Source organism: Myotis lucifugus, unplaced genomic scaffold (genome assembly GCF_000147115.1).
Source record: "Myotis lucifugus unplaced genomic scaffold, Myoluc2.0 scaffold_422, whole genome shotgun sequence".
In the NCBI taxonomy this organism is placed as follows: Eukaryota; Metazoa; Chordata; class Mammalia; order Chiroptera; family Vespertilionidae; genus Myotis; species Myotis lucifugus.
Window position 1 is genome coordinate 110309 of NW_005871470.1, and position 26599 is coordinate 136907.

Below are 26599 nucleotides of genomic sequence, written 5' to 3' on the forward strand. Positions count from 1 at the left end.
CCAGGGGGCCCCCCCCGCACTTCCCGGGCCCGGGGACCCGGTTAACCCCCTTTTTGGCCTTTTTCCTGGGGGGTCCCCCCGGGGTTTGGGGGAGGAAATCCCCGGACAGGCAGGGGGCTAGGGGGCTGGCTCCCGGGAATTGCGAGATGGAGAGGGAAGCCACCATGCGTCCCCCCCTCCCCCCCCCCCCCCCCCGGGTGCCCCTAGGGCCGAGGGGATGGGGACGGACAGGTTGGGGTTTAGGTCACAAGGCCCTTTGAATTCCTCAGGGTAGACAAAGGGGTAATGCCTTATATGATGTCATTCTCAAATCTGAGGAGTCTAAACCTAAATCTAGACAGTAGATTTCATTGTAAACACAAATTTGCCAGGGAAGGAATCCTTGGATTGCTTATTTTATCTCTCTCTACCTCAGTTTTTTGTCTGTGAAAATGCAGACAGTTCCTAGCTGGTAGAATTATTATGAGTAAAAGTATCTCTTGGTAAGTGCTACCCCCTATCAGTCCTACTTTTATTAAATTAGCTGGGGGTGGTGCTCACATACCCAGCAGGGAATGTCAGGCCCAGGCTAGGTGCCCAGCCGAGGGGGAGCCTCCAGTGGGTGCGCCCTGATGCGGAGCCAGGGTCGGGAATGGATGGGAGTAAATAAGAAGGCTTCCCTGAACCAAGAAAGGCCTCGGCTGGCTGGGGAGACATACACAGTCCACAGTGTGGTCGGGCTGTGCCTCATGCTGCCTGCAGATGCTGGGGGCACAGGGACAGCTGCCTGTGGCCTGCCGGCTCCCAGGAGGGACGCTTTTTAAAAAAAATATATTTTATTGATTTTTTACAGAGAGGAAGGGAGAGGGATAGAGAGTTAGAAACATCGATGAGAGAAACATCGATCAGCTGCCTCCTGCACACTCCCACTGTGGATGTGCCCGCAACCAAGGTACATGCCCTTGACCGGAATCGAACCTGGGATTCTTGAGTCCCCAGGCCAACGCTCTATCCACTGAGCCAAACCGGCCAGGGCAGGAGGGACGCTTTTGCTGGGTCCTGATGGGAGGTGGTGGCGGGGAGGGAGGGGGCCCTGCAGGTCTCAAAGAATGTGGGATACTGGGCGTCTTGAAATCTGGAATCAGAAGCTGAGAGAGGTTGTGCAGCTGCAGCGTCGGACACCTGGATTGGAGGGGAATTCAAGAGACGAGATTAGGGAAGTGGGCCAGGACCAGATTACGAAGGTTTTATCATGGTGCAGAAGTCTGGCTTTAATTCTGTGTAAACAGGTTCAGTAGTGTAAGCAGATTCGTTCCTAGAAATGTAACTAAAAGGTAAGTGGGAGTGTGGACTAAGGGCACTGGGTCAGCAGGAGTCAGAACTGGGGGCTTGGAAACCAGGAAGGCTGTCCTGTGTGTCCCAGCAGGAGGAGGCCAGGGGATGGCCCGGTGTTTGGGTGGGAGGCAGGGGCTGGGTGCGCAGCTGAAGGTGGGACGGGAGGAAGCGGCGTCAGCCCTGGAGATGGGAGATGGGAGATGGGAGGTGGGAGCTGCGCTGCCTCCGGGAGGGGAGGAGGCAAGGAGGGGAGGGCATGGGCGCGCTGCTGGCGGTGGCTCCGTCTCCAACCTCCGCACAGTGGCTGGTAGCAGAGGAAAAGCATTGCTGAATGTTGCAGTTTTACATTTGTTTTCGCTTGCGGGACGGAAGCTTTATTTAGCCTTCGCCGGAATTGAGGCATGTTAAAAACAGAATTCTTAATTACAGAAATCTTAACTTTCATTGATATTGCCACAAATCATAGCATTTCAAATGACATTTAATTACATTTTCATAAATGTATATATTTGAGTAACTGAAACTTAAAATAATTTTGTCTTTTAACATAAGTTGAGATGGCAAGTAGCAAATGCTAATTTTACTAGATTCGTGTTAATTTTTTTAAATAACCACTGGAGAAATTGTTATACATCTTTATTTACAGGATTTTTACCTCCTATAACTCCGCCAGAAAAGTTTTTTCTTTCCCAGCTAATGCTGGCACCCCCAAGGGAACTCTTCAAAAAGACACCTCGGCAGATCGCACTGATGGATGTCGGGAACATGGGCCAGTCTGTGGACATTAGCGGGCTTCAGCTAGCCTTGGCTGGTAAGGAGGGATGGGTGATTTGGGCATTTTTGTGTATTATATTAGGAGTTTTTTCTTAAGTTACTCCACTTAACATGCAGGTCTGTGGCTGCGCTAAAAGATTAGTATTTTCCTTGAAAAACACAGTTCCAGTACTTTTGCTGGGTACTGATGGGAGGCGGTGGTGGGGAGGGAAAGGCACTTGGAGTATTGGATGTCTTGAAATCTGGAATCAGAAGCTGAGAGATTTTGTGCGGCTGGAGTGTAGGATACATGGATTGGAGGGGAATTCAAGAGACAAGAATAGGAAAACCCTTCATAATCTAGGTTCATTTTGAGTTTTCACTTGAATGGATTGCTTTTTCAATTTAAGAAGAACACTGAATAAAATTGTTTGTTAAAAACATAAAAAAATGTTCCTCATGTCAGTTTTGCTCAAAGTGAGATCACACATTCAATGCAATTCCTATAAAAGGTATGTTTTGCAAAAATAGAAAAACCCATCATAAAATTCATATGGAATCTCAAGGGATGCTGAGTAGCCAAAGCAGTGTTCTCAGGGCACCATTGTTGAAAATGGTTTGACCGTATATGGGAGGATTTATTCCTGGCACTTCTGTTCTGTATCATGGCTTACGTGTCTGTTTATTCCGGGGCCACACTTCTGAGTGTAGTGGCTCTATAACGAGTTTTGAGAATAGGAAGTGCGAGACCTCCATTTTGTTCTTCTGTTTCAAGATTGTTTGGGCAACTTCTGTGCTACACATATAAGCAAATGCATGGGCACTGCTGAAACAGAGGTGTGATGTGATAGAAAAAAGGGCACCTTCTTGAACTGGGTAGAAGGAGTGAAGGAGAGGCACCTGCTTGCTTGCTCTAAGCAAAAACACAGATGCTCTGGTCTTATGCTTGAGGGTGATTCACTAGGGAAACTGATATGTAGCCAGATTGGTGGACCCTTGGCCTTGTGATTAAATGAGCCACAGTATTGATTCTGACAGGGCCCCAGTCATAGACTAATGCACCTGTGACATTTGGCTGCTTATATAAGGTGACATCTTTCCGCAAACTGTGTTTTCCTTGCAGCATTCTGACCTCCTTTTTTAACTGCTGGGTATTAGCAGTATAATAATGGTTATTTTTTGAAATCCAGAAAAATCTTTTCAAGACTTTTCAGATTGAAGGTACACAGAAGTGCTTATTATTCTCTAGTGCCAGATACAATCTATTAACAGAAATAAAATGATTATTTCCAAAACCAAAGATAGTATGAAAACGGGGTACAGAGGTGATCGACAATTTCAGGGACCTCACCTTCAGAAGTAACACATAGCTTGAGGACGCCAGCTTTGTATTCAGTAATGTGAGAATCAAATCTGATCCCTCAACTTGTGATGACGAGTCAGCCTGTGAGAAGTTTTAAAGTATGTCAAGCTCAGAAAGGAATATATGACTAGAGTAGGATTGAGAAGCTTGGCCGAGTGGCTGGCCAAGCCTGCTGCTGCGGTCCCCTACCCAAGTTTAAGATGTCACAAGCCATTCATTTCCCAAGTGGGGGAAGAAAAAGCCAAGTCCACCTATCTTATCTGGAACTAGCGACACAGATCATCTTTGCAGAGGCCTGAGATTCCGATCTCTCAGTGGGATCCATGGACCAAAGGTGTGGTGAGTGAGTGAGTGAGTGAGTGAGATGTGTGTGTGAATCCAACCAGAAATGGAATTGCTGGATCATATGGTAGCTCTATTTTTAATTTTTTGAGGAACCTCCATACTGTTTTCTATAGTAGCTGCACCAACTTACATTTCCTCTAACAGTACACGAAGGTTCCCTTTTCTCTATATCCTTGCCAGCATTTATCATCTCAACTTTTTTAATATATATTTTGAAATTTAAGAATTAAAAAAAATATTTTTATTGGTTTCAGAGAGGAAGGGAGAGGGAGAGAGAGATAGAAACATCAGTGATGAAGGAGAATCATTGATCGGCTGCCTCCTGCATGCCCCACACTGGAGATTGAGCCCACAACCTGTGCATGTTTCCTGATGGGAAATCGAACTGTGACCTCCTGGTTCATAGGTCGAAGCTCAACCAGTGAGTCACATCAGACAAGCTTTTTTTTTTTAATTGATTATCTTTTTGAGAGAGAGAGAGAGAGAGAAACATTGGTTTGTTATTCCACTTATTTATGCATTCATTGGTTGCTTATTGTATATGCCCTGACTGGGGATCGAACACACAACCTTGGCATATTGGGGTGACGCTCTAACCAACTGAGTACCTAACCAGGTTTCTTGTTTTTGATAATAGCCATTCTGCCATGTATGTGGCGATATCTCATGGCTTTGATTTCTATTTCCTTGATGATTAGTGACATTGAGCATCTTTTCATGGCCATCTGTCCTTTTTGGAAAAATGTGTATTCAGACTGTTTGCCCATTTATTTGGATTTGTTTTGTTTGTTAATCCTCACCAGAGGATATTTTATCCATTGATTTTTATTTTATTTTTTTTTATTTTATTTATTTTTTTAAAATATATTTTATTGATTTTTTACAGAGAGGAAGGAAGAGAGATAGAGAGTTAGAAACATCGATGAGAGAGAAACATCGATCAGCTGCCTCCTGCACATCTCCTACTGGGGATGTGCCCGCAACCCAGGTACATGCCCTTGACCGGAATCGAACCTGGGACCTTTCAGTCCGCAGGCCGATGCTCTATCCACTGAGCCAAACCAGTTTCGGCTATCCATTGATTTTTAGAGAGTGGAGGGGAGGAAGGTGGGTTCGGGGGAGGGAAGGAGAGAGACTGAGAGAGAGAGAGAGAGAGAAAGAAAAAGAGAGAGAAAGGATGGAAGGAAGGAAAGAAGGAAAGGAGGGAGGGAGGGAGGAAGGAAGGAAGGGAAAGAAAGGAAAAGCAAGAAAAAGAGCCTGGTTGTCCTGGCTCAGTGGTTGAGTGTTGACCTATGAACCAGGATGAGGGCACAGGCCCGGGTTGTGGGCTGGATCCCCAGTGGCGCGTGCAGGAGGCAGCCAATCAATGATTCTCTCTCATCACTGATGTTTCTATCTCTCCCTCTCCCTTCCTCTCTGAAATCAATAAAAATATATTTTAAAAAAGAAAGAAAGAGAAACATCGATGTGAGAAAGACACATCGATTGGTTGCCTTCTGCACCCACCCAGACAGGCCGGGGAAGCAAACCTACAACCCAGGTACATGTCCAGGACTGGGAACCCGCGATGCTCTAACACTGAGCCACACCCACTGGCCAGGACGCCCATTTTTTAATTGGATTGTTTTTTGATGTCGAGTTGTAAGTATATGTTCCATGTAGTGGATTCACGTTCTTCATCTGCTCTACAGCTGATGGGCGTAATGATGCTGTGGACATTGTTGTGTATCGTCCTGGTGCACGCGTGGCAGTTTCTGCTAGATGGGACGATAAGCACACGGAGACTGATGAAGTAGTGGGGCTTGGTTTTCACGTTGCTGTGCCAGTTTTCATGCCCATTAGCAGTGTGCCAGTCACCCGACAACTTCCTCTGCATTTGATAATGTCAGGCTTGTTAATTTCTGCCAATCTGGTGGGTGTGTAATAATACCTTGTGTTTTAACTGATTTCTCCCTGGTTCCTAATGGGATTGAGAATATTTTTCAGATGTTCATTGGCCATTCAGGATTTATGGTTTTTGTTTGTTTTTATTATTTCTAATCTTCACCTGAGGATATGTTTTTAGGGAGTTTTGAGAGAGAGGAAGGAAGAGGAAGGGAGAGAAACATCGATTGGTTGCCTCCCTCACGCACCCCAACCAGGGATTGAACCTCAATCTGGGTATGTGCCCCGATGGGGAATGGTATCATTGACCTTTTTGGTGCATGGGACAATGCCCCACCCAACTGAGTCACACCAGCCAGGTCCAGGCTTTTTGGTTTTTAAAAATAAAACTCTTGTTGAAGTCATTAGCCCATGTTTTCCCATTTTTAAAAATTGATTTGTAGGTGTTTTGAAGAAGAATACACACATTCTGGATCTGGCCCTTTGCGCATGTGAGGCAGGTAGCTTTCCGCAGTTAGTAGCCTGTCTTTTCATTCTCCTTGAGGTGCCCTTAATTTTAAAATGTCTCCGTTTTTGACCTTTTCAGAACGCCAGTCTGAATTGCCAACCCAGAGTAAGGCTGGCTTCCCCAGTGTTCTCAGTGACCCAGACCCCGACTCTTCTAATTCTGGATTTGACAGCTCCGTTGCCTCTCAGATCACGGAAGCTTTAGTCAGTGGACCGAAGCCGCCTATTGAAAGTAGGTACATGTTTCATACTCTTGGTTTTATTTTATCATCGTCCTGAATTGCTTTTCTAAAACATTGTTAGTTTCGTTGCTGCTTAAACTAGAATCTAATGAGAAACTCCTTAGTGGAGTGTCTAGAGGGCCGTGGAGACGCTTGGTGAAAGTTACCTTCTGTAATGAAATCACAGTATCTGTCATCAGCGCATGTGAAGATACACATTCTCCGATTTTACTGAAATGAGACTATTTTGTAGCTTATTATTATACCTCTTTATTAATTTTATCACTATCATTATTTTCTCCATTGTAAAGTTTTCCTGATCTTATAGTTCTTAATTTAAAAAAAAATCCATTGACCTTGAAGTATTAGAGTGGCATCTTGTGGTTTTATAGGCTTCTGTGTGGTTTAACTGGTGAAGGCCTGCCTTCTGCTCAGGGGTGAGAACAGGTTCTTCAGATCGCAGCGTCCCCATGAGCCTGAAGCTCACACTGACTCTGTGCCGTTTACAGTAAGTCTCTGGCGTCAGTGGGCGATACTGAAGTCTCAGCCGGTCACAGGTGTGCCTGAAGCTCATGCACCCGGTGTGTAGCTCACACGTGCCAGGACCAGCGTTGACGCGTGGGCCACGGGAGGCAGGTGACAGCAAACCTGCAGACACCGGTCAGGGCACCAGGCATCCCTCCTGCGGGAGCCTGACACACGGTGTCGTGCTTCCCATGAAGCGTTAAAAACTGATTCTGTTGGAAAGAGCTTCAGCTAGTTCTGCGATGTAAATGAAGAGAGAGTGTAACATACGGTGTTAGTTCTTAGCCAGAAAACAGACATTTTCAGTAAACTAGAGTACGCTCTCAGATTTTGCAGGGGCTAGGATCCAGAGGAACGAGCCATCAGCCCTGTGTGGAGACCAGGGTGTGGAATTTGTTTAGCAGAAGTTCCAGCCAGCATTATTTTAGTGGGTTTCTAACTTAGAGAGCAATCATGTTTTATGAAATAGGTGAAGTGTTGAGTCACTTTATTTTCCTGTTGTACTTTTACTGTTTTATGAAAATGAATATGGTATTTGTGAATTTATGGAAGTCTTCAGATTCATTTGAAAATGTCAAATCAACCATACATTTTAAAAAATATTTATTTTTATTGATTTCAGAGAGCAGAGGGGGAAAGAGATAGAAACATCAATGATGAGAGAGAATCATTGATCAGTTGCCTCCTATACGCCGCCTACTGGAGATTGAGCCCGCAGCCCTGGCATGTGCCATGACCAGGAATCGAACTGTTTCCTCCTGGTTCATAGGTTAATGTTCAACCTTGAGCCACGTGACCTCCTTGTTCATAGGTCGACACTCAACCACTGACATTTCATCTCCATGTAATTTGCCACTTCAAGGTTGTAAGATGCAAAGGCTGAACTAGTGCACAGCCTAGTGGTCTCAGGATAGAATAGTGGTGACTAAGAATAGGATGAGTGAGATCAAATAGGGTTTCATTTTCCCGAGAGACTGTCACCAGTAGGGCAGGTTGTGTCCTTTGCACTGAGTGGTAAGCACGCTCGAATGAAGGTTGTCAGCTCCTGGTGCCTCTCTTCTCCAGAAATACAGCCATTTGGTCTCTGGCATAATAATGTGTGTGCTTCACTTTCTTTGTATCATGAATGAACCCTGACCTATATCCCTTCTGCTTCTGGTTTTGAAGCCACAGTTTTATCATGTTATTCTTATTAAAAGGGTGTTAGTCTACTTCATTAAGTGAAACGCGTGTAGATGCACACAGTTGTGTGCAGTGTGAACTCACTGATAGAAGCAGTCACGTGTTACTTCTCATTTACAGGCCATTTTCGGCCAGAGTTTATTCGTCCACCACCTCCACTCCACATCTGTGAGGATGAGCTGGCCTGGCTGAACCCAACAGAGCCCGACCATTCCATTCAGTGGGATAAATCCATGTGCGTTAAGAATAGCACAGGTGTAGAGATCAAGCGAATAATGGCCAAAGCCTTCAAAAGCCCCTTATCTTCTCCTCAACAAACACAGGTAAACCTTTTCTTTAATCCGTCAGGCATTGATTTTTGTTTTCTCATCATGTGGTAAGTGACCCCTCGGGCAGTGATGGCAAACCTATGACACGCATGTCAGAGGACACGTGAACTCATTTTTTTGGTTGATTTTTCTTTGTTAAATGGCATGTAAATATATAAAGTAAATATCAAAAATATAAATCTTTGTTTTACTATGGTTGCAAATATCAAAAAATTTCTATATGTGACACAGCACCAGAGTTAAGTTAGGGTTTTTCAAAATGCTGACACGCCCAGCTCAAAAGGTTCACCATCACTGGCCTAGGGTGATCTGAAGCGCTGCTCTGCCCGCCCACAGGTGGGGCAGGAGCTTGGTGACTAACCATGTGCCCAGGTTTGTTTGGGGTCAGTGTGACTTTGGGAGAGGGGGAGGGGCTTTTTTGGCACTTGGCTCCCGCTATGTGCCAGCCAGACAATCCATGTGGCTGGACAGGAACCTCCTGAGGGTGAGCGACTTCTCAGCCTGTCATGGGGGAGGAAGGAGGAAGCGCAGGTGGTAAACTCGCCCCATCACACCGCTGGGTAGGAGTGGGGTTGAGGCTCACAGTGGGCCCCGCTGCCCTTGAGGGAAAGGCAAGGACACCCTGTGGGTGGTGTCTGGTTGGTGACTCCTGTTCCGGTCGCACATTGACATTAGACCCTGTCAGGAGATGCTGACATCTCCAGTGCAGTTACCACCAGAAATACTCCTTTCAGAGTCAGGTAGGCAGCTGTTTGTAGTTCACTTTACTTACTAGGCCTCCCAGAAGCACAGTCCACTCTGGTACATAAAGTACATAGGGGACAGAACATAGACAATTTTAAAGTAAAAGTAATTGATTATTTGGCAGGAAAAAAATTGTTTTTGAATTACAAGTATGCTTGTGGCTTGAACCATAAATACTGCAAAGGGGTGGATTGCAAGAAAGCCCCCCCTCCCCACGCTACTCCCCCCTCCCCAGCCTGCTCCCCGCTCCCCTGGCTACTCCCCCCTCCCCAGCCTGCTCCCCCCTCCCCACCCTGCTCCCTCTCCAGGCTTCCTTTTCCCACCTGGAGCGGGGCTGTGCAGTTGTTTAGATGTCCCTCAATTCTCTACGGTCTAGGTTTTTTAGGGGAACTGGTTGGTAAATAAAATTATTTTTGACAGAAAAAGAAACCCACAAAGGACTTAAGGACGATGTTGTTACAATCCACTTATTTTATTCAACCAGACAATATTGAGTCTGGCTTAATTCCCAGGAGGAATCACTGGCATATTTATAAACTGTCTTAATTTATCGCCCTGGCCGGGTGGCTCAGTTGATTGGAGTGTCATCCCGTATACCACAAAGATTGTGGGTTTGATTCCCAGTCAGGGCACATACCTACGTTTCTGGTTTGATCCCTGGTTGGGACGCACACAGGAGGCAACCAATTGATCTCTCTCTCTCTCTCTCTCTCTCTCTCTCTCAAAATCAATAAAACGTATCCTCAGGTGAGGAAAAAGTAACAATAATAGAGGTGTTTATATTTTAAAATCATTATAATTCAGATGTAAATTGAAAAATACCAAGTCATTATGATCATGTATTTCAGGGAAGAAATTTATGAAGTTGGTTCAATGCAGGTAATTTTGTAGCTGCTTGTAAATAAAATATGTATTTTTGTATGCAGCAAAGAGAATGCTACTTTGACTCAAGAACCTCTTTTTTTTTTAAAAAAAAACTTAGCTCCTTGGTGAGTTGGAAAAAGACCCCAAACTTGTTTATCATATTGGCCTCACGCCAGCCAAGCTTCCTGACCTGGTGGAGAACAACCCTCTTGTCGCCATAGAGATGCTGCTGAAGCTGATGCAGTCCAGCCAGATCACCGAGTACTTTTCAGTCCTGGTCAATATGGATATGTCTTTACATTCCATGGAAGTGGTGAACCGGTAAGTCCCTACTCGTGGTCAGACGGGGGGTGGAGAGACCTGATTACATGGCCAGCAGGGAAAAACGACCACAAAGTTTTTTCTGGTCTTAGCCTGAGAAAACCCAATAAATTAAATAATCTGAGCCTTAGTGTTCACTGCATGTAAATTTAGCATCCCCAGGAAAGAACCCAGAGGGTAGGATTTCACATATTTAGCATTAATCCTATATAATCCTATGTAATAAAAGGCTAATGTGCAAATCGACTGAACGACTGGTCGCTATGACGTGCACTGACCACCAGGGGGCAGATGCTCAATGCAGGAGCTTCCCCCTGGTGGTCAGTGTGCTCCCACAGGGGGAGCGCCGCTCAGCCAGAAGCCCTGAGCCGGGTACATAGCTGGTGAGCGCAGTGACAGTGGTGGGAGCCTCTCCTGCCTCCATGGCAGTTGGACATCCCCCTAGGGCTCCTGGACTGTGAGAGGGCACAGGCTGGACTGAGGGACCCTCCCCCGCCCCCCCACCCCAAGTGCACAAATTTCGTGTACCGGGCCTCTCATATACTGTAATTGGAACGATACAGATTAGCATGGCCCCTGTGCAAGGATGACATGCAAATTCGTGAAGCATTCCATATTTAAAGAAGAAAAAAAAAAAAAGAACATGTCCTTTTAAGTTAATCAACTAGTGAAAAAAGTCTAGCTGAAGCCAGGTGACCCCAAGTAGGAGAGTGTTTCTTTGTGGGGTGGGAAAGGCAGCATGAGGTTTTAGCTGTACTTTCCGTTACTGGTGCAGCTGGTGAGCTGCGCATTTAAAACACGCTGCTTCGCCTGCCTTCTCCTTGAGGCCTGTCCCGTGCCCTTAGACCGCTCTTCTTAGGGCTGCATTCTGTCAGGTCCAGGGGTGGACCGAGCCGAGGGCTCCTCTTCCCCTCACCACGTTCTTGTGGAAGTTACTGTCAGACATTCGCACTTAGTCCAAGAATCACTCAGTGATCTCAAGAACAAGATCTGCTTTGTGTCCCCCCCCCCCCCCTCGTGATCGTGAGTCACTCTTGAGTGTGAAGCAGCTGTGGCCGCAGCAGCCTCTGGTGATGTTTCCTTAGAACCCTAGTTCCTCAGCGCCCAATGGATAAAGTTCTAGACTTAGGAATGTTTTGTTTCTTCCAGAAATGCATACTGTATAGTTAGCATGCATACCTTTTTTTATTTTTCCATAAACATTCCCTAGAGTCCTTTTAAAAATACCAGCTTCCCCTTTTGAGACTCTAAACCAGGGGTGGGCAAACTTTTTGACTCGAGGGCCACAATGGGTTCTTAAACTGGACCGGAGGGCCGGAACAAAAGCATGGATGGAGTGTTTGTGTGAACTAATATAAATTCAAAGTAAACATCATTACATAAAAGGGTACGGTCTTTTTTTTTTTTTTAGTTTTATTCATTTCAAACGGGCCGTAGTTTGCCCATGGCTGCTCTAAACTGATCTCCCCATACCCTGCCTTTTGTTAACCTTCAGCCACGTGCCCCCTCCCCTCCCCCACGAGGTCTGAAGGCAAAGGTCTTGAGTACCCTGTGAACCCCTGGCTCCAAGCTTTACTCAGACCATTGACACCTCTACTGAAGTGTCAATTTAAGTCATTCGTCCTTTTAAGACTTTTCCCAACTCTTTTCACTTACATTATTACTCTTTCTAGCACTTAAGTTATATTGTACAGTTTAGCTACTAAACTTACACCTCCCTCACACACACTGCTTTGCATAGCACTTATATGTAATCAGAGTTTAGTAAATGAATGGAATCATTGTCAGGGTTATTAGAGCTTGGAAAAAATAACTGAATTATGATTCAGCCAAAACAGAGACATGGTGCTCACAGAATTGGTTGCTTAATGAGTGATTACAATGCATAATGCAAAGTGACACTTACCAAATGCAAGTGTCATTTATTAACAGATGGGCATGGCTCTTAGGGTTATTTGCATAAGTATATGTAAAACTAGCTAAATTGGTCGTCAGAAATTTACACGAGAAGACCAAAGGAAACGTGCTATCTTATGGTTAACAATGTTCTTTGATGTGAGCATATAAAATAACCCTACTCTTCTACTCTGACACAGACTGACTACAGCTGTTGACCTACCTCCTGAGTTCATCCACCTTTACATATCAAATTGCATCTCTACTTGTGAACAGATTAAGGATAAGTATATGCAGGTAACGAATAGAAATTTTAGTAAATTTTATAAATAACCTGCCAAGAAAATGGGCACACAGAATTTTTCTTTTCTTTTTCAGAATCGTTTGGTGCGTCTGGTGTGTGTCTTTCTTCAATCCTTGATCCGTAACAAAATCATCAACGTGCAGGACTTGTTTATAGAAGTGCAGGCGTTCTGCATTGAGTTCAGTAGGATCCGAGAAGCTGCCGGCCTTTTCCGGTTGTTGAAGACATTGGACACTGGGGACACGCCTTCCGAGACCAAAATGTCAAAGTAGTACCTCATCAGCACCACCTGTTGTTCAGCTGTGCTGTGATCTCAGTTTTAACTGTTATAACCCTGAGTAGATTTTTTGTTGTAATACATATAAACAACACTTTAGCTACTTAAAGCAAAGCTTAACTTTCCTGGGTGACTTTTTCCTTCAGAAGAATTTTTGGTAAGAACTTGAAATATGTCTTTAGGTGTCTTACAGAAGGAATGGTTATCCAAAGAAAGATTATTGCAAAAAAGTAGGTGAGGTCCTTAGCACTAAAAAGCAAGGTGTTTTTGTTAAAATAAATTGCAGGCTTCTGATTAAGAATCCAGCTTTCCTAAAGTTCCGATGTTAAACGTATTTAATGAGAGAAAATGACGACTAAGACTTTGCTGTACTGACCTTGAGGTGAAATCAGTTGAATGTTTTTGGGTCAAGTGGCAAACAGAAGGTTGATCCTTGAACCCATTACGAAGGTAACTCTTTTCATTAAGCAGAGTTTGAACCAAGGACATACTTGTAGCTTTATCCTTTCTTGTTTTGAGGACTTAACAGATATAACAAGAATAAATTCATTTCCTGGGCCTCTTATAAACAAGGGAAGTCTTAGAAACCTTGATCAGGGTTATAACAGCTGGTATAGTTTTTTTTTTTTTTTCTCGAGATGTTCTTTAGTTCAGTTACGAGTCTAGGATAGTAATTTTTGAGGAGAAACATCGTCTGTACTTTGGGGAGGAATCTCCATGTAAAATAAACTGCTTGCGCTGCTGGGGGTGCAGGTGCCGACCCAGAAGCAGGAGGGCATTGTGTGGGCTCAGGACAACAGTGCCTTATATTAAAGTTGTTTTTTATAAACTCTATGATCAGAATGTATTTTTTTCTTGAAGAAATTGTGAAAAATTATTCATATACCGAGGTATTTTCAAAGCATGTACAGTCAAACCTTGTTTCTTAAACGTCTCTCAGCTCAAACAATTCAGTTCTCAATGGAAAAAATGTCTCAGTTGTGGAACCAAACTTTAGTTTTTGACTGCTGAGCTGTGAATATTTTCATGAAATGGATGAGTAGCAGTTTTAAGATATTAAGAGGCATCAAGAGTGCTACTGAGGCTAAGGGTGTGAAAGAAGCAATGACCACAGGCAGTTGAAGAGGCAGGAAAACTGGCTGATTTGGGTGAAGGAAAAGCAGTTCGCCTGTGGCACCATTTCCAGTCAGTGACACGTGACCAAGCAAAGATGCCACAGGCTGCCCTGAAAGACACCCCTGGACCAGTGCTGAAGGGGGTGGTTTGATAAATGTAAGAAAAGACGTGTTTGTTCATAGGTTAAACAGTATGTACTGTGTATGAGAAAGGTTAAAATGGAATTTAGGGGCCTGGAATGTATTAATTCAATTTACATTTTTAATGTGGAAAATGGTTCGGTTTTTGAACAAATCACTTCTCCAACAGCCTTCTGAACAAATTAAGTTTGAGCCCCAAGGTTCCACTGTATTTTATAGAGAAACCTTGACGAAATTCGTGTGCAGGGGGGGCAGTCCCCTCAGCCCAGCCTGCACCATCTCGCAATCCTGGACTCCTCGGGGGATGTCGGGCCTAAACCGGCACCTGGACACCCCTGTTGCAATCCGAGACACCGCATGCACCAGTGACCATGCTTTTCATGCAGGTGAAAGGTATCTTGCTGTTGTATGGGCAGCGACATTTCCCCCCGATTATAACATGATCCTTCTGAGGCAGTAGTACCATTTTCCCCATCTTATGGGTGGAAAAACTGAAGCAGAGACACGTGTCAGAATCAGGGCTGACCAGAAAATGTGCAAGCCAGAGTCCATGCATGTCATCGCTGCATCATCCTGTTTTTTCAGTTAGAGTAGCCTTGCCAGATTTTTTTTTTTTAATATATTTTATTGATTTTTTACAGAGAGGAAGGGAGAGAGATAGTCAGAAACATCGATGGGAGAGAAACATCGACCAGCTGCCTCCTGCACATCTCCCACGGGGGACATGCCCGCAACCCAAGTACATGCCCTTGACCGGAATCGAACCCGGGACCCTTCAGTCCGCAGGCCGACGCTCCATCCACTGAGCCAAACCGGTCTTGGCGCCTTGCCAGATTTTAATTTTTAAATTTAAGGGACTGTTCCCAATATATAGGGTAGGGTCCCTGAGCCTGACCCGCGATTAGGGCCATCTGCGGGGTGACCGGCGGGTGGGGTGACCCCCTGCTGGCACCTGCCTTGGCTTGGCAGCCTGGTGCCACCTGCTAGCCGGTCGCCTCCCTCTTGGAGGTGTTGAGCATCTGCCCCCTGGTGGTCAGTGCACATCATAGTGACCGGTTCCACCATTCGGTCGATTTGCGTATTAGGGTTTTATTATATAGACTAGAGGCCAGTGCACGGGGAGGGGGAGGGTGTCCCTCAGCCCAGCCTGCACCCTCTCCAATCTGGGACCCCTTGGGGGATGTCTGACTGCCAGTTTAGGCCTGATCCCGGCAGTCAGACATCCCTCTCACAATCCGGGGCCGCTGGCTCCTAACCACTCACCTGCCTGACCACCCCTAACCACTCTGCCTGCCAGCCTTCTCGCCCCCAACTGCCACACCCTGCTGGCCTACTTGCCCCCAACTGCCCCCCGCACCCCCGCCAGCCTGCTCGCCTCCAACTGCCCTCCCCTCCCCTTCCCTCCTGGCCTGATCACCCCTAACAGCCTCTGCCCCAGCCCTGCCACCATGGCTTTGTCTGGAAGGTCTCCAGGTCTAATTAGCATATTACCCTTTTATTAGTATAGATTATCTTCCAGTCCAGTGGTAGGCAAACTCATTAGTCAACAGAGCCAAATATCAACAGTACAATGGTTGAAATTTCTTTTGAGAGCCAATTTTTTAAAAAAAATATATTTTATTGATTTTGTACAGAGAGGAAGGGAGAGGGCTAGAGAGTTAGAAACATCGATGAGAGAGAAACATCGATCAGCTGCCTCCTGCACACCCACCACTGGGCATGTGCCCGCAACCAAGGTACATGCCCTTGACTGCAATCGAACCTGGGACCCTTCAGTCTGCAGGCTGATGCTCTATCCACTGAGCCAAACCAGTCAGGGAGAGAGCCAAATTTTTTAAACTTAAACTATATAGGTAGGTACATTGTTATTAACTTAATTAGGGTGCTCCTAAGGCTTAGGAAGAGCCACACTCAAGGGGCCAAAGAGCTGCATGTGGCTCACGAGCCGCAGTTTGCCGACCACAGTTCCAGTCCAATCTTAAGCAAAAAGTTCAAGAAAACCAAGCCTAGTGATGTGAAGTACAAGTTTCAATCTTACAACGTTTGAAAAGTAACACTCCTGGTTTATAATAAATTTGATCTCAGGTATATCCTAAGGAAGTAAGGGACTTATAAATATATTTGCTTAAACTAAGGATCCAAGCTGATGTGACAAGAGCACCTTCAGACGTCCGATTCCTCTCCCTCAATGAGGGCATCAGGGTTTTGCATACTAGCATTGGGGGAACAAAAGTTCACGATCCAAATACTTTTTAAATGGCAGTTTCCACCACTGCCCGCTGGAGGAGTGCGGCCGCAGGCCCTCTGATGTCCTTTTTTTTTTGGTACAATCAACTTTTAAGTGCTCGCAGACAAATTCAATTTAACTTATTAAAAACAAAAACAAAAACCCAACATCTTGAATTCTCTGGATTTCCTAGTTCCATTGCTTTAATGTCTTCAAGGCACCTGTTAAAAAGAAGACAATACTGAGTAACAGGGCAAAAGAAGTTACTTCAAAAAGAATATTTGGGACCCTAAATTATAACTATTGAAATACACTTCTCTAATTATTCACTGAAGCAATAAGAAATGGTATCACTCACCGATCTTAGAGAGCACACACTCTCCTGTAATTCTAAGCAGCATGCACCGTCCTACACAATTTGGGATGATCCGCCTTCCGGTGGAGGGAGGGGCAAAAGTGGGTTCACAGTTGAGTATGAAAAACAGCTTATTCTTGTATAATTTATTACTGTTTTACTTTCCATGTGAACAACTGTAAATCCACTTTTGACCCACCCTGTAATTTAAATAATATTTTGAGTGACATCCCTTTAATATCACATTTTAAGGGTCTGGAAACCAATGCATGGAAGAACTTTTTACATATCCGCTCAAGTTCTTGCACCCTCGACCCAAGACACTTTGCTGATTCATTTTCTGTCTGGTCTGTCTGCAGTCACTGCTGTTCTCGGGAACAAACAAGATGCTTCCGAAAGCAGTTCCACAGCCTGGACGCAGGCACTGCACTCGGCACGAGCAGTGGTGCCCGGTCCTCACCGGCCACACAAGCTGCGGCTCAGCAAAACGAATGGGCTGGTTCTCTAGTCTTACATTAATTTTAAATTAATGCAAATACCTTTCTCAATTCACAACTTCATATTCGTTAGAATAAGTACATTTCTAGCTGTATGTTGACACTGTAGAAATTTCACTTTTATAATACACATCGGCACTTTTGAATGAAATCCTTGTTTTTAAAACTTCAAAAACTAAACTAAGCAGGAAAGGTGTGGGGGTTTTATTTTTTTTTATTTTTATTTTTTTGCAGGCGCCCAGATGAGGGGCTAAGACTTTATTGCCATCAGCTCCAGGCTCCGCGGGGTGCGGGGTTTTCTAACTGGTTACGTCCCAGAAGCACCACGTGTCTTATGCTGTGAGACCAGCTTTGCTTCAGGCCGGCATCCTGTGCTTTGTAAACCAGAGCAGGGTTTACACTGAGTGAAGAAACTGCTCTCACCAGCACAGCCAGCCACACGTTCTAGTGAGGGACAGGGCCTACTGACCACCTCAGCCTCCACTGCGCAAATGCACCTCAATCTGCTCACAAGAAACTTGCTCAACGAAGCTCTGTGAACGGGGGACCGGTCACCCCGGGTCCTTCCTCCAGATGGGGACACACCTGTTCCCGAACGTCTGCTACGGTCACGTTTCAGCAAGTACAGGGAAAGCACACAGAGAGCACCTAGTCCCACTGAGGGCTAGTGCTGGCCAAGAGTCATTCTTTTATCTTACAACCATCTGAGCCCTAGCAGCCCCTCTCGGAAAGCGCGCCCCAGCCCGAGGCTTGCGTGCCGTGACTGAGGTCAGACCATGTTCGCTTCAGGAGGCTTTGTCATCGTGCAGCCGCAGAGAGCAAACTGCCGGCGAGCACTGCGATTCGGCCTTTCCTGTCATCACTCCTCAGTAACAGGCTCTGCACGAGAGCACAGCGCGAGGGGGGCAGTACCTGATGTGCCGCTTGCACGCTGCGCAGCTCAGGGGCGCAAGGCGGGTGGCAGGGGTGCGGCCAGTCCTCCTTCCCAGGCTGCCTGCAAAATTTCAAAGTTAAAACCTTACACATTATTTGCGAACAAATGACTTTTATGACAACTGTTAGGAAAATGGATCATACTGACATCATAACCCCAAACTACCTGATTTAGCATACCCTTTCTTCAATCACATCCCCCATATTTCCAGCATTCTTTTAATCCATACCCAAGGACACGTTTTTATTGATTTTTAGGGAGAGAAACATGGAAGGCCCCCCCCCCCCCCCAACCCAGGAATTGAATCGCAACCTTTTGGTGTGCCGGTCTATGCTCCAACCAACAGGGCTACCTGGCCAGGGCTAGTCTATCAACTTGATGTTTCAGCCAAAATTCTGGTAGTTTATCTTCTCTTTTTCTGCCATTAAAGATTTGCTCTTAAAGAGATGAGACTAGTTCTTACAATCTCTTCTATTTATAATTTAGTGTTCAAACTTGAATTAAGGAAAGTTGTATCTGACACCTGATTATGACATCATAGTATTCTTTTAAAAGTCAGCCTCACTGGCTACTGGGAAAAACTGTTTAATCATTTCTCCCTCGTATGTTTCTTTCTTTCTTTTTAAAAGATTTTAAAAATGATTGTTAGAAAGGGAGAGGGAGAGAAACACTGATGGGAGAGCGAAACAGCCATCAGCCTCCTCCTGCACGCCCCTCACCAAGCATCAGGATCGAGCCTGCAGCAACCCTTTGGTGCAGGGGTCGATGCTCAACCAACTGAGCCACACCACCCAGGGCTCCAGAAAGTTTCTTCAAATGCAAAGCAAACAATCTACTTGGTATAGAATCAAGGACATATTTTCCTCATCATAATAAACCAGAGAAGGCCGATTTTAAAGATAATGACTATTTCAGAAACTTACTTTGAGGCTGTCTGTTTAAATAAGAGCTCAAATTTTCTATTTTAGTAGCTTCTCAAGCTGAATCTGGCCAGTTTCCTTTAGAAAACTGTTCACTCACCAAGTACTTTTCAATTCACTGAGTGGTAAATAGTTTGAAGAAAATAAGTTATCTATAAAACTTAGATATAAGAAGAAATTCTCTTAAATTTTGTAAAATATATTTTCTTACTAAACATTTTTTACCCACACAAAATAACTCTGCCTTATCTTCAGCTTCCACCTCCAACAAGTGACAGAAGAGCAGTTGTGTGTGTTTAATTAATCACTTTATGAAACTTAGTCTCCAAATGCTTTTTATTTGCTGCTCCTTTCACCTACAAGTAAGAACAGCAAACAAAAGTAAAAAGGGCAGCTGATTAAACAAGGTCATGGTCATTAGTTTGCCTTAAAATTAATCAGGAAACTGGTTGCTTATTTTGTTACAACAATAAAAAATTCTCCACCTTTCATCCTTACAATTTTAAATATCAGATTGTTGTTGGAACCAATATATTGTATTCATCACTTACAAAGAAAACCAGTCGCTGTCTACTCGATTTCCCACAGGCAACGGGAACCCAATATTCACAGAAACACAGATTCTGAGCATTTTTAATTGTTGAAAAAAATGAGCAAACTTCCCATCAAAGTGTCACAAGAAATTGGGTGATACAACAATGAAAAAGATTCTCAGGTTTTGAAATCTCACTATATAATACCAAGGTGTAGATTCCTCTCATTTCATTTACAAGTATAATGTTCTAAAAATGCCTTTCTTCCAGGGAAAACAATTTATGGGATTTGATCACACAATTCCCCTTCGACTAGTCTGAATTCAGTGTGCGGAGTCTGACCACTCTGCGAGGCGGACTCAGCCTCTCAGGCAGCACCACAGGAGCTCGCCCAGCGTTTACAAACGCTGACACCAGCGCGCCCTCCTAGCCATCTCCTCAGAAACAATCTGAAACAACATGTTGTTTATTGTAAGTGATATACTTCAGTAGATAAATATATGAACAGTAATCAACAAGTCTCTTTAAGAATAAAATATTTAGCCCTTTGTATATCAAATCAGACCATGAAAGGTAAAATAATTCATCAAAAGGTACATTATTTTCAAATATATAAACTGTGTGCTAAAGTAAAAAAAATAAAATGTCCTTTAGTGCAGAGCTGCGCCCGGGCGGCTGTCAGTGGCCGCGCGAGGAGACAGGTCCTCCGCCCCGAGGGTCGCTCCTGCCGGTCTCGGTCTCTGCAACAGACAACAAAGGCCAACATCAGTCAACGGGCACGTCCAGAACTTCACTCAGAGAACCTGGAAACATTCAGAGATGAATTCAAACAACAAATTACAGAAAATTTAAAATAAAATGTGCAAAAATGGCAACCCATTCCAGACAGTCAGGAAGTCTATCAACACCTCCCGCACAGTGAGGTCTCCCAGTGCCAGCCTGGGCGGCATGACTCGGTCAGCGTGGGACTATAGAGCGATGCAGCCTGAGCTGGTGAGTGTTCTCAAAAGTAAAGCAAGTGGCTCTGGTGACGAAGACGATGATGCGCCGCCTAGGAAACCAGCGAGCACCTCCTGGGCAACGTTGACCCTGTGAGGTGGACACTGCACGGGTCATCACCCCATTTCACAGACGAAGAAGCGGAGCGGAGAGTGACACCTTGGAAGAGAATCTGCTATTCACACCCTGACAGGCTGACGTTACTAGGACAGGAGCACAGAAGGTTCCTACAGATACAGAACACCTCCTTACATACAGGAGAACCAGATACTCTGAACTCACTACAATAGAGCTAAGTGCAAGGCCACCAGGACGAAGGAGCACTAACCAACCAGGAAACTACTTCTCCAGTGAGCGGTCTACCCTTGTTATTCTGTAATCTGGCTTCTTTCCACACCTTTATTTCTATCCATTATTTGAAACTACCTTCATTTTAAGAGGGCATTTGGGAAAGATGCTGACAAACTAATGCACTACAAGTAACGAGAGAGAAGAGAACCCTGGAGACGGCCTTTGAAGGCTCTGTGGTCAGGTAAAAGTGTCCTCTGTCTTTCAGCATCTCACGGGTGGCCCAGGATTAGAGAAGCAACTCCCTTTCCTCCCGCAGACTGCTGGCAGCGACAGCAGCGACACGCAGCAGTGGGCGCAGACACCGGCATTCCTAAGGCAGGAGCTTGGGCAAGGGAAGCGCTGCCTGGAAAGGTGGCGTCGTCCCAGCAGGAGGCCAGAGCTGGTTAGAAGAATGGCCCCACAGCACAACCTCCCACTTCCGCCTCCTCTCAACTACAGTCTTCCTTTCTGCCACAAAGCAGCCTTCCCTCTCTGGTACCCATTGAACACTTAAGCTCTAATATTTCTATTCTTGCCGCCCAGATCCTAAACATGTGCAAAAATGGAGAAACTGATTCACTATACTTCCCCTTCTAGGATGGCAAATTTAAAACCAGAAGCATCAACGATTTATAGAATAATTCAATGACAGTAAAAATTCTGATGGGACTTTTACTTGGCAAAATGATTTTAAGATTAATCTAAAAATGTAGAGCAGCCCTAGCTGGTTTTGCTCAGTGGATAGTGCGTCGGCTGCGGATTGAAGGGTCCTGGGTTCGATTCCAGTCAGGGCACATGCCTGGATTGTGAGCTCGATCCCCATTATGGGGTGTGCATCTCTTTCATCACTGATGTTTCTATCTCTCCCTCTCCCTTCCTCTCTGAAATCAATAAAAATTTATTTTAAAAAAATGTAAAACAGGCCAGGAAAATTTTTTCATTATAGTACAATTTATTTTGAATCACTTGGTATTCATTTAAGACTAGAACAAACACTATCATTTAAACACTTTCCAGTTTATATTCTCAAATTAAAGTCTAAACACAGGTAGGTATACAAAGCCTTTTACATTCTACAAAGGTCTTAATCACGTAAATACTTCACTTTCAAAGTTCCTTAAGAATACGGATGCTGCCCTGGCCGGCTTGGCTCAGTGGATAGAGCATCAGCCTGCGGATTGAAGGGTCCCAGGTTCGATTCCGGTCAAGGGCACATGCCTGGGTTGCAGGCTTGATTCCCATGGGGGGGCGTGCAGGAGACAGCCAATCAATGATTCTCTCTCATCATTGATGTTTCTATCTCTCCTTCTTCCTTCCTCTCTGGAATCAATGAAGAAATATATTAAGAAAAAGAAAGAATATGGATGCTGGCTCTCTCCCTCCACAGAGCAGCCCTGTCTTTCCTTTCTCCCTCTTCTTCCCCAACAGGCGTGCAGCTCCTAGACTCTAAGGGACCCCACGAGACCTGCAACCAGTGAAGTGCTGAGCAATGACAGCTCATTCCAGACTCCCCCCTAAACCTGTCCCCAAGGCCCCCTTTTCTCAGTGAGCTGACAGCAGCCCCGCCCAGGCTCTTTCCTTGTTACACTGTCCCAGCTGTAATAAGTGTATTCTCAAAATCACCTAAATAAAAAAAAGAATATAGGTGCTAAAATTAAAAGGCTTGGGATCTGATAAGCAAAATACATCATCTACTTGCAATATTGATTATCAATACTGCCTAGACTAGGAAAGTTTAAAGTTTTACTTTCTTTTCTTTTTTTTAATCTTCACCCGCGGATATTTTTCCATTGATTTTGAGAGAGAGGGAAAGACAGAGAGAGACATCGATGTGAGAGAGACACATTGATTGGTTGCTTCCTGCACGAGCCTGACCAGGACCCGGGCCATGGAGGAGTCTGCAACCCAGGTACCTGCCCTTGACTGGAATCAAATCCCTGGACCCTTCACTCCGCAGGCTGATGCTCTATCCAATGAGCCAAATTGGCTAGGGCTAAAGTTTTACTTTCTGCTTTTATAATATACCATTGTGTATAATATTATGCCTGAAGATGAAAATGAGAACAAATTACACCTATGTTGTAAGTTTTATATATGAATATATATTTACCATTTACATTTTTATTGCAAAGTGATTTTCCAAATAAATTGCAATAGTACAAAAAAGTCATTTTACTTTAAATAAAATCATGAAAGTACTGTTTACTTTTCCAACAAATGAAATACTTTTACAATGCAACTTTTTTAAAAAGTCCAATTTTCTTCCTGATGTTTATTAGATGTTTATTAGAAGACTCGTGGCCTGGTGCACGGATTCATGCACATTGAAAGGAAATTAATGAGAAGGTGGCCGGCAGGGTAGGACTGGGAGAGACGGGCCTGACACACCCTGGAGCCAACCTCCCTGGCTGGCTGCACCTGGGGCAGTGCCACTACTCAAAGAGCGTCTGCGGTCACCACAGCTTGGCAGTAAACCAGATTTGGGGCCGACAGTGCCCCAGGAACAACGTAACCCACGGCTGAAGGTGGAATCTCGCAGCCCTGCAAGGAATCGGGCTCCCTCCTCTTTGGTTCCGGGGTGTGTCACCTGAGAACCGCCGCTGCCAAGTCACCGCAGCTCGGCAGCTCCTGCATTGAGCGTCTGCCCCCTGGTGGTCAGTGCGTGTCATACCTACTGGCTGGTCAGATGGTCGCTTAGCCTTTTATATCCTAATATATAAAAACCCAGGGTCCGTAACGACTGACCGAAGGCTTGACAGAACACTGGAAGTCAGTACTGTAGTCAGTGCTGGGTCGCCATGGGCACAGCGACCCAGCACTGACTGCTGAGGGGTCTGCGGATCAGGCCCGGAGAGAGGCTGGGAGAGAAAGGCAGGGTCTGATCCACAGCCTCTGTGGCAGCTGTTGATCAGCTGTTGCCTCTTTCTTTCTCTCCGGGCTTCACCAGCAGCCGCGCCTCTCTTTCTCTTTCTCTCTGGGCCTCCGCAGGGGCTGCTGATCGGCCTCGCCTCTTTCATCAGGCCCAGAGATAGGCCTGGAGACGCTGACTGGCATAGAAACTGACCAATCAGAACCAAATTGGCTGGCAGGGGAGGGCAGTTAGGGGTGATCAGGCAGGCAGGCAGAGGCAGTTAGGGGAGATCAGGCAGGCAGGCAGGTGAGCAGTTAGCAGCCAGGGGTCCCAGATTGCGAGAGGGATGTCCGACTGCCGGTTTAGGCCCGATCCCACAGGCCTAACCGGCAGTCGGACATCCCCCATGGGGTCCCCAATTGGAGAGGGTGCAGGCTGGGCTGAGGGAACACCCCCTCCATGCAGGAATTTCATGCACCAGGCCTCTAGTAAAAAGATAAACCCAACCCACAGAATGAAATGCACATAGTAAAATTTCATTAAGTGGAACCAAGGAAGATCAATGTGAAGGGTAGGATGCTGTAACTTTAGCCTATCAAAAGAGTAAGAGGCACTGCTTGGCACAGAGCCACACAAATGCTCCTAATTCATTCAAAGCACCAAGAAGCTCACTTTTACTGCAGTTACACTGTTAGTAAGCAAACAATATTTTTAAAGGGCTAGACTTCTGTCTCTCTCTGAAGTAGTTTCCCTAAAATTTTTAAAAACTTCTATTTAACTTTTGTTTTTAAACGCTGTGAAGCAATGAAGTTCTAATTAATGAATTTTACTACATTTGTGAATTCATATTTTAGACACTGCTTTGACATCAAAATAATATGAATTCAATACAAAAATCAGTTTTTCACTCAGAGGTCAGACTTTGTTTTCTGAGAACTGTGTCAGCTAGTTAATGGAAATTAAAATCTGATTTTCCAACACTAACTTACATATTTTTTGCCTCTTTTATACCAATCTCTGCTGTTTGACTTATGCTCATGGAAATACAAAGAGCCTGGCCGGTGTGGATAAGTGGTTGAGCATTGACCTATGAACCAGGAGGTCAAGGCACATGCCCTGCTTGCGGGCTCAACCTCCAGTAGGGGGCGTGCAGGAGGCAACTAGTCGGCGTGCAGGAGGCAACTAGTCAATGATTCTCATCATTGATGTTTCTATCTCTCCCTCCTCCTTCCTCTCTGAAATCAATAATTGAAATAAAATAAAATAAAAATAATAATAAAAAAAGGAAATGACTCAAAATAAACCATATGGCTTTATGAAGATAAATTATTCCATTATTATATACTTTAGGATTATTCCCTCCAACAGTATGGACTCTAAAACGGTGACTTGTATAGCGTGAGTTCCTAAGCTACCATGAAAACCGTTATCCTGAAGTCTCAGGATGCCCTTTTGCAAATGCTACTGAACCTTTGCAAAGTCAAATGTACTCAAACCAATAACATGATATGAAGGTCATCAAAGCAAATGAAATCAGTAAAAACTAGGACTAGCCCTAGCTGGCTTGGCTCAGTGGATAGAGCGTCAGCCTGCGGACTGAGGGGTCCCAGGTTCGATTCCGGCCAAGGGCATATGCCTGGGTCGCAGGCTCCATCCCCAGTAGGGGGTGTGCAGGAGGCAGCCAATCAATGATTCTCTCTCATCATTGATGTTTCTATCTCTCCTTCTCCCTTCCTCTCTGAAGTCAATAAAGAAATATATTTTAAAAAAACACAAAAAAAACTAGGACTATGCTCTAAGACTTTAGAAAACTATGCTAGTTACTGTTACCTTCCGATAGCACTTAACTAATACAATATAGACCTGGGCTAAAAGACACAGCGAGAAATTGTACATGCAAACAAATGAAACACCGCATACTGGTACGTTGCACATTATCTTGAGGGCTATAGGAAAAGTTATTTTTATATTGAAAATATACTTTAACCAAAAGAAAAACTGTCCTATCCTGACTACGTGAGTAACCCAGTATGCCCAAATGGGAGGTTCAGGGCAGGCAGTGTGTGAGCTGCCAGTGTGGCCCGTCTCCAGAGGCTGAAGGGCTAGTGCACCCCTTGGAAGAGGAATCTGGCAAGAAAAAAGTTTATGCCTTTTTCTCTCCAAATGTGGTTCAATAAAGCAGATGTCCTCAAAGCAATGGACACTTACTTCAAGCACTTACTCTGCTTACAAGTTTTATTTACACAGTAATTGTTAATGGTGGCATTTAGCAAATTCCTTGTATTTACTTACATTTTGTGTACATATTTATACTTTAAAGATAAAGAAAGTGTATAATACTAAAAATGAGAAAAAGAAATACAGACACTTAGGTCCAATTCAGGAGGCAAGTAACAGAAGGAAGATTAACTTCACCAGGGCGTTACCCTCCATGAGATCACTGCCAGGGCTCACAGTACTGCCAGCAGGGCCCCAATAGGAAGGAAACAGTTATCAGAGTCAACATTAACCTTAAAAAAATGCAGAAAAGGCCAGAAATTTAAAAAAAGAAAGAAAGAAGAAAGATGAAGGAATTTGCATTGCCTTGCAAATATCAAAACATGTTGTGCATAAATAATTGTTATTCACTAAACAATCTACACTAATAAAAGAGAAACATGGTAAATAGCGTACGACCGCTACCTTTTTCATTGGCTAATCAGGGCGATATACAAATTAACTGCCAACAAAGATGGCAGTTAATTTGCATATGTAGGCACAATGCAGGGAGGCGAAAGGGAAAGCAAGAAGAAGCCCCCTGCCACTGACAGTGATCGGAAACCCAGGGGGGAGCTAAGAGCCGGGGGGAGGGAAAGGCGGCCTTGAGGC

At 44.8% G+C, this 26599-nt stretch overlaps 2 protein-coding genes, 1 non-coding gene and 1 pseudogene across 3 annotated transcripts in view; 2 read left to right on the top strand and 2 right to left on the bottom strand.

Moving 5' to 3' along the window:
- CNOT11 (CCR4-NOT transcription complex subunit 11) overlaps positions 1-13663 on the top strand; it is a 14747-nt gene extending 1084 nt beyond the window's left edge. The window contains 6 exon segments of the mRNA XM_006102657.3: positions 1961-2125; positions 6246-6398; positions 8215-8417; positions 10150-10352; positions 12449-12545; positions 12627-13663. Coding sequence (XP_006102719.1) covers positions 1961-2125; positions 6246-6398; positions 8215-8417; positions 10150-10352; positions 12449-12545; positions 12627-12824 — 1019 coding nt within the window. The 3' untranslated portion in view covers positions 12825-13663.
- LOC111823229 lies at positions 10875-10973 on the top strand (annotated as a pseudogene).
- A 4263-nt stretch (positions 13664-17926) lies between the features above and the next one.
- On the bottom strand, positions 17927-18035 carry LOC111823230. Its single transcript, XR_002826226.1, has one exon. It is a non-coding gene; the product is annotated as a small nucleolar RNA SNORD89 (small nucleolar RNA).
- Positions 18036-19336: 1301 nt separating this feature from the next.
- RNF149 (ring finger protein 149) overlaps positions 19337-26599 on the bottom strand; it is a 36642-nt gene continuing 29379 nt past the window's right edge. The window contains exon 7 of the mRNA XM_023743981.1: positions 19337-20291. Within this exon, the coding sequence (XP_023599749.1) occupies positions 20230-20291 (62 nt within the window). The 3' untranslated portion in view covers positions 19337-20229. The remainder of the gene's footprint in view (positions 20292-26599) is intronic.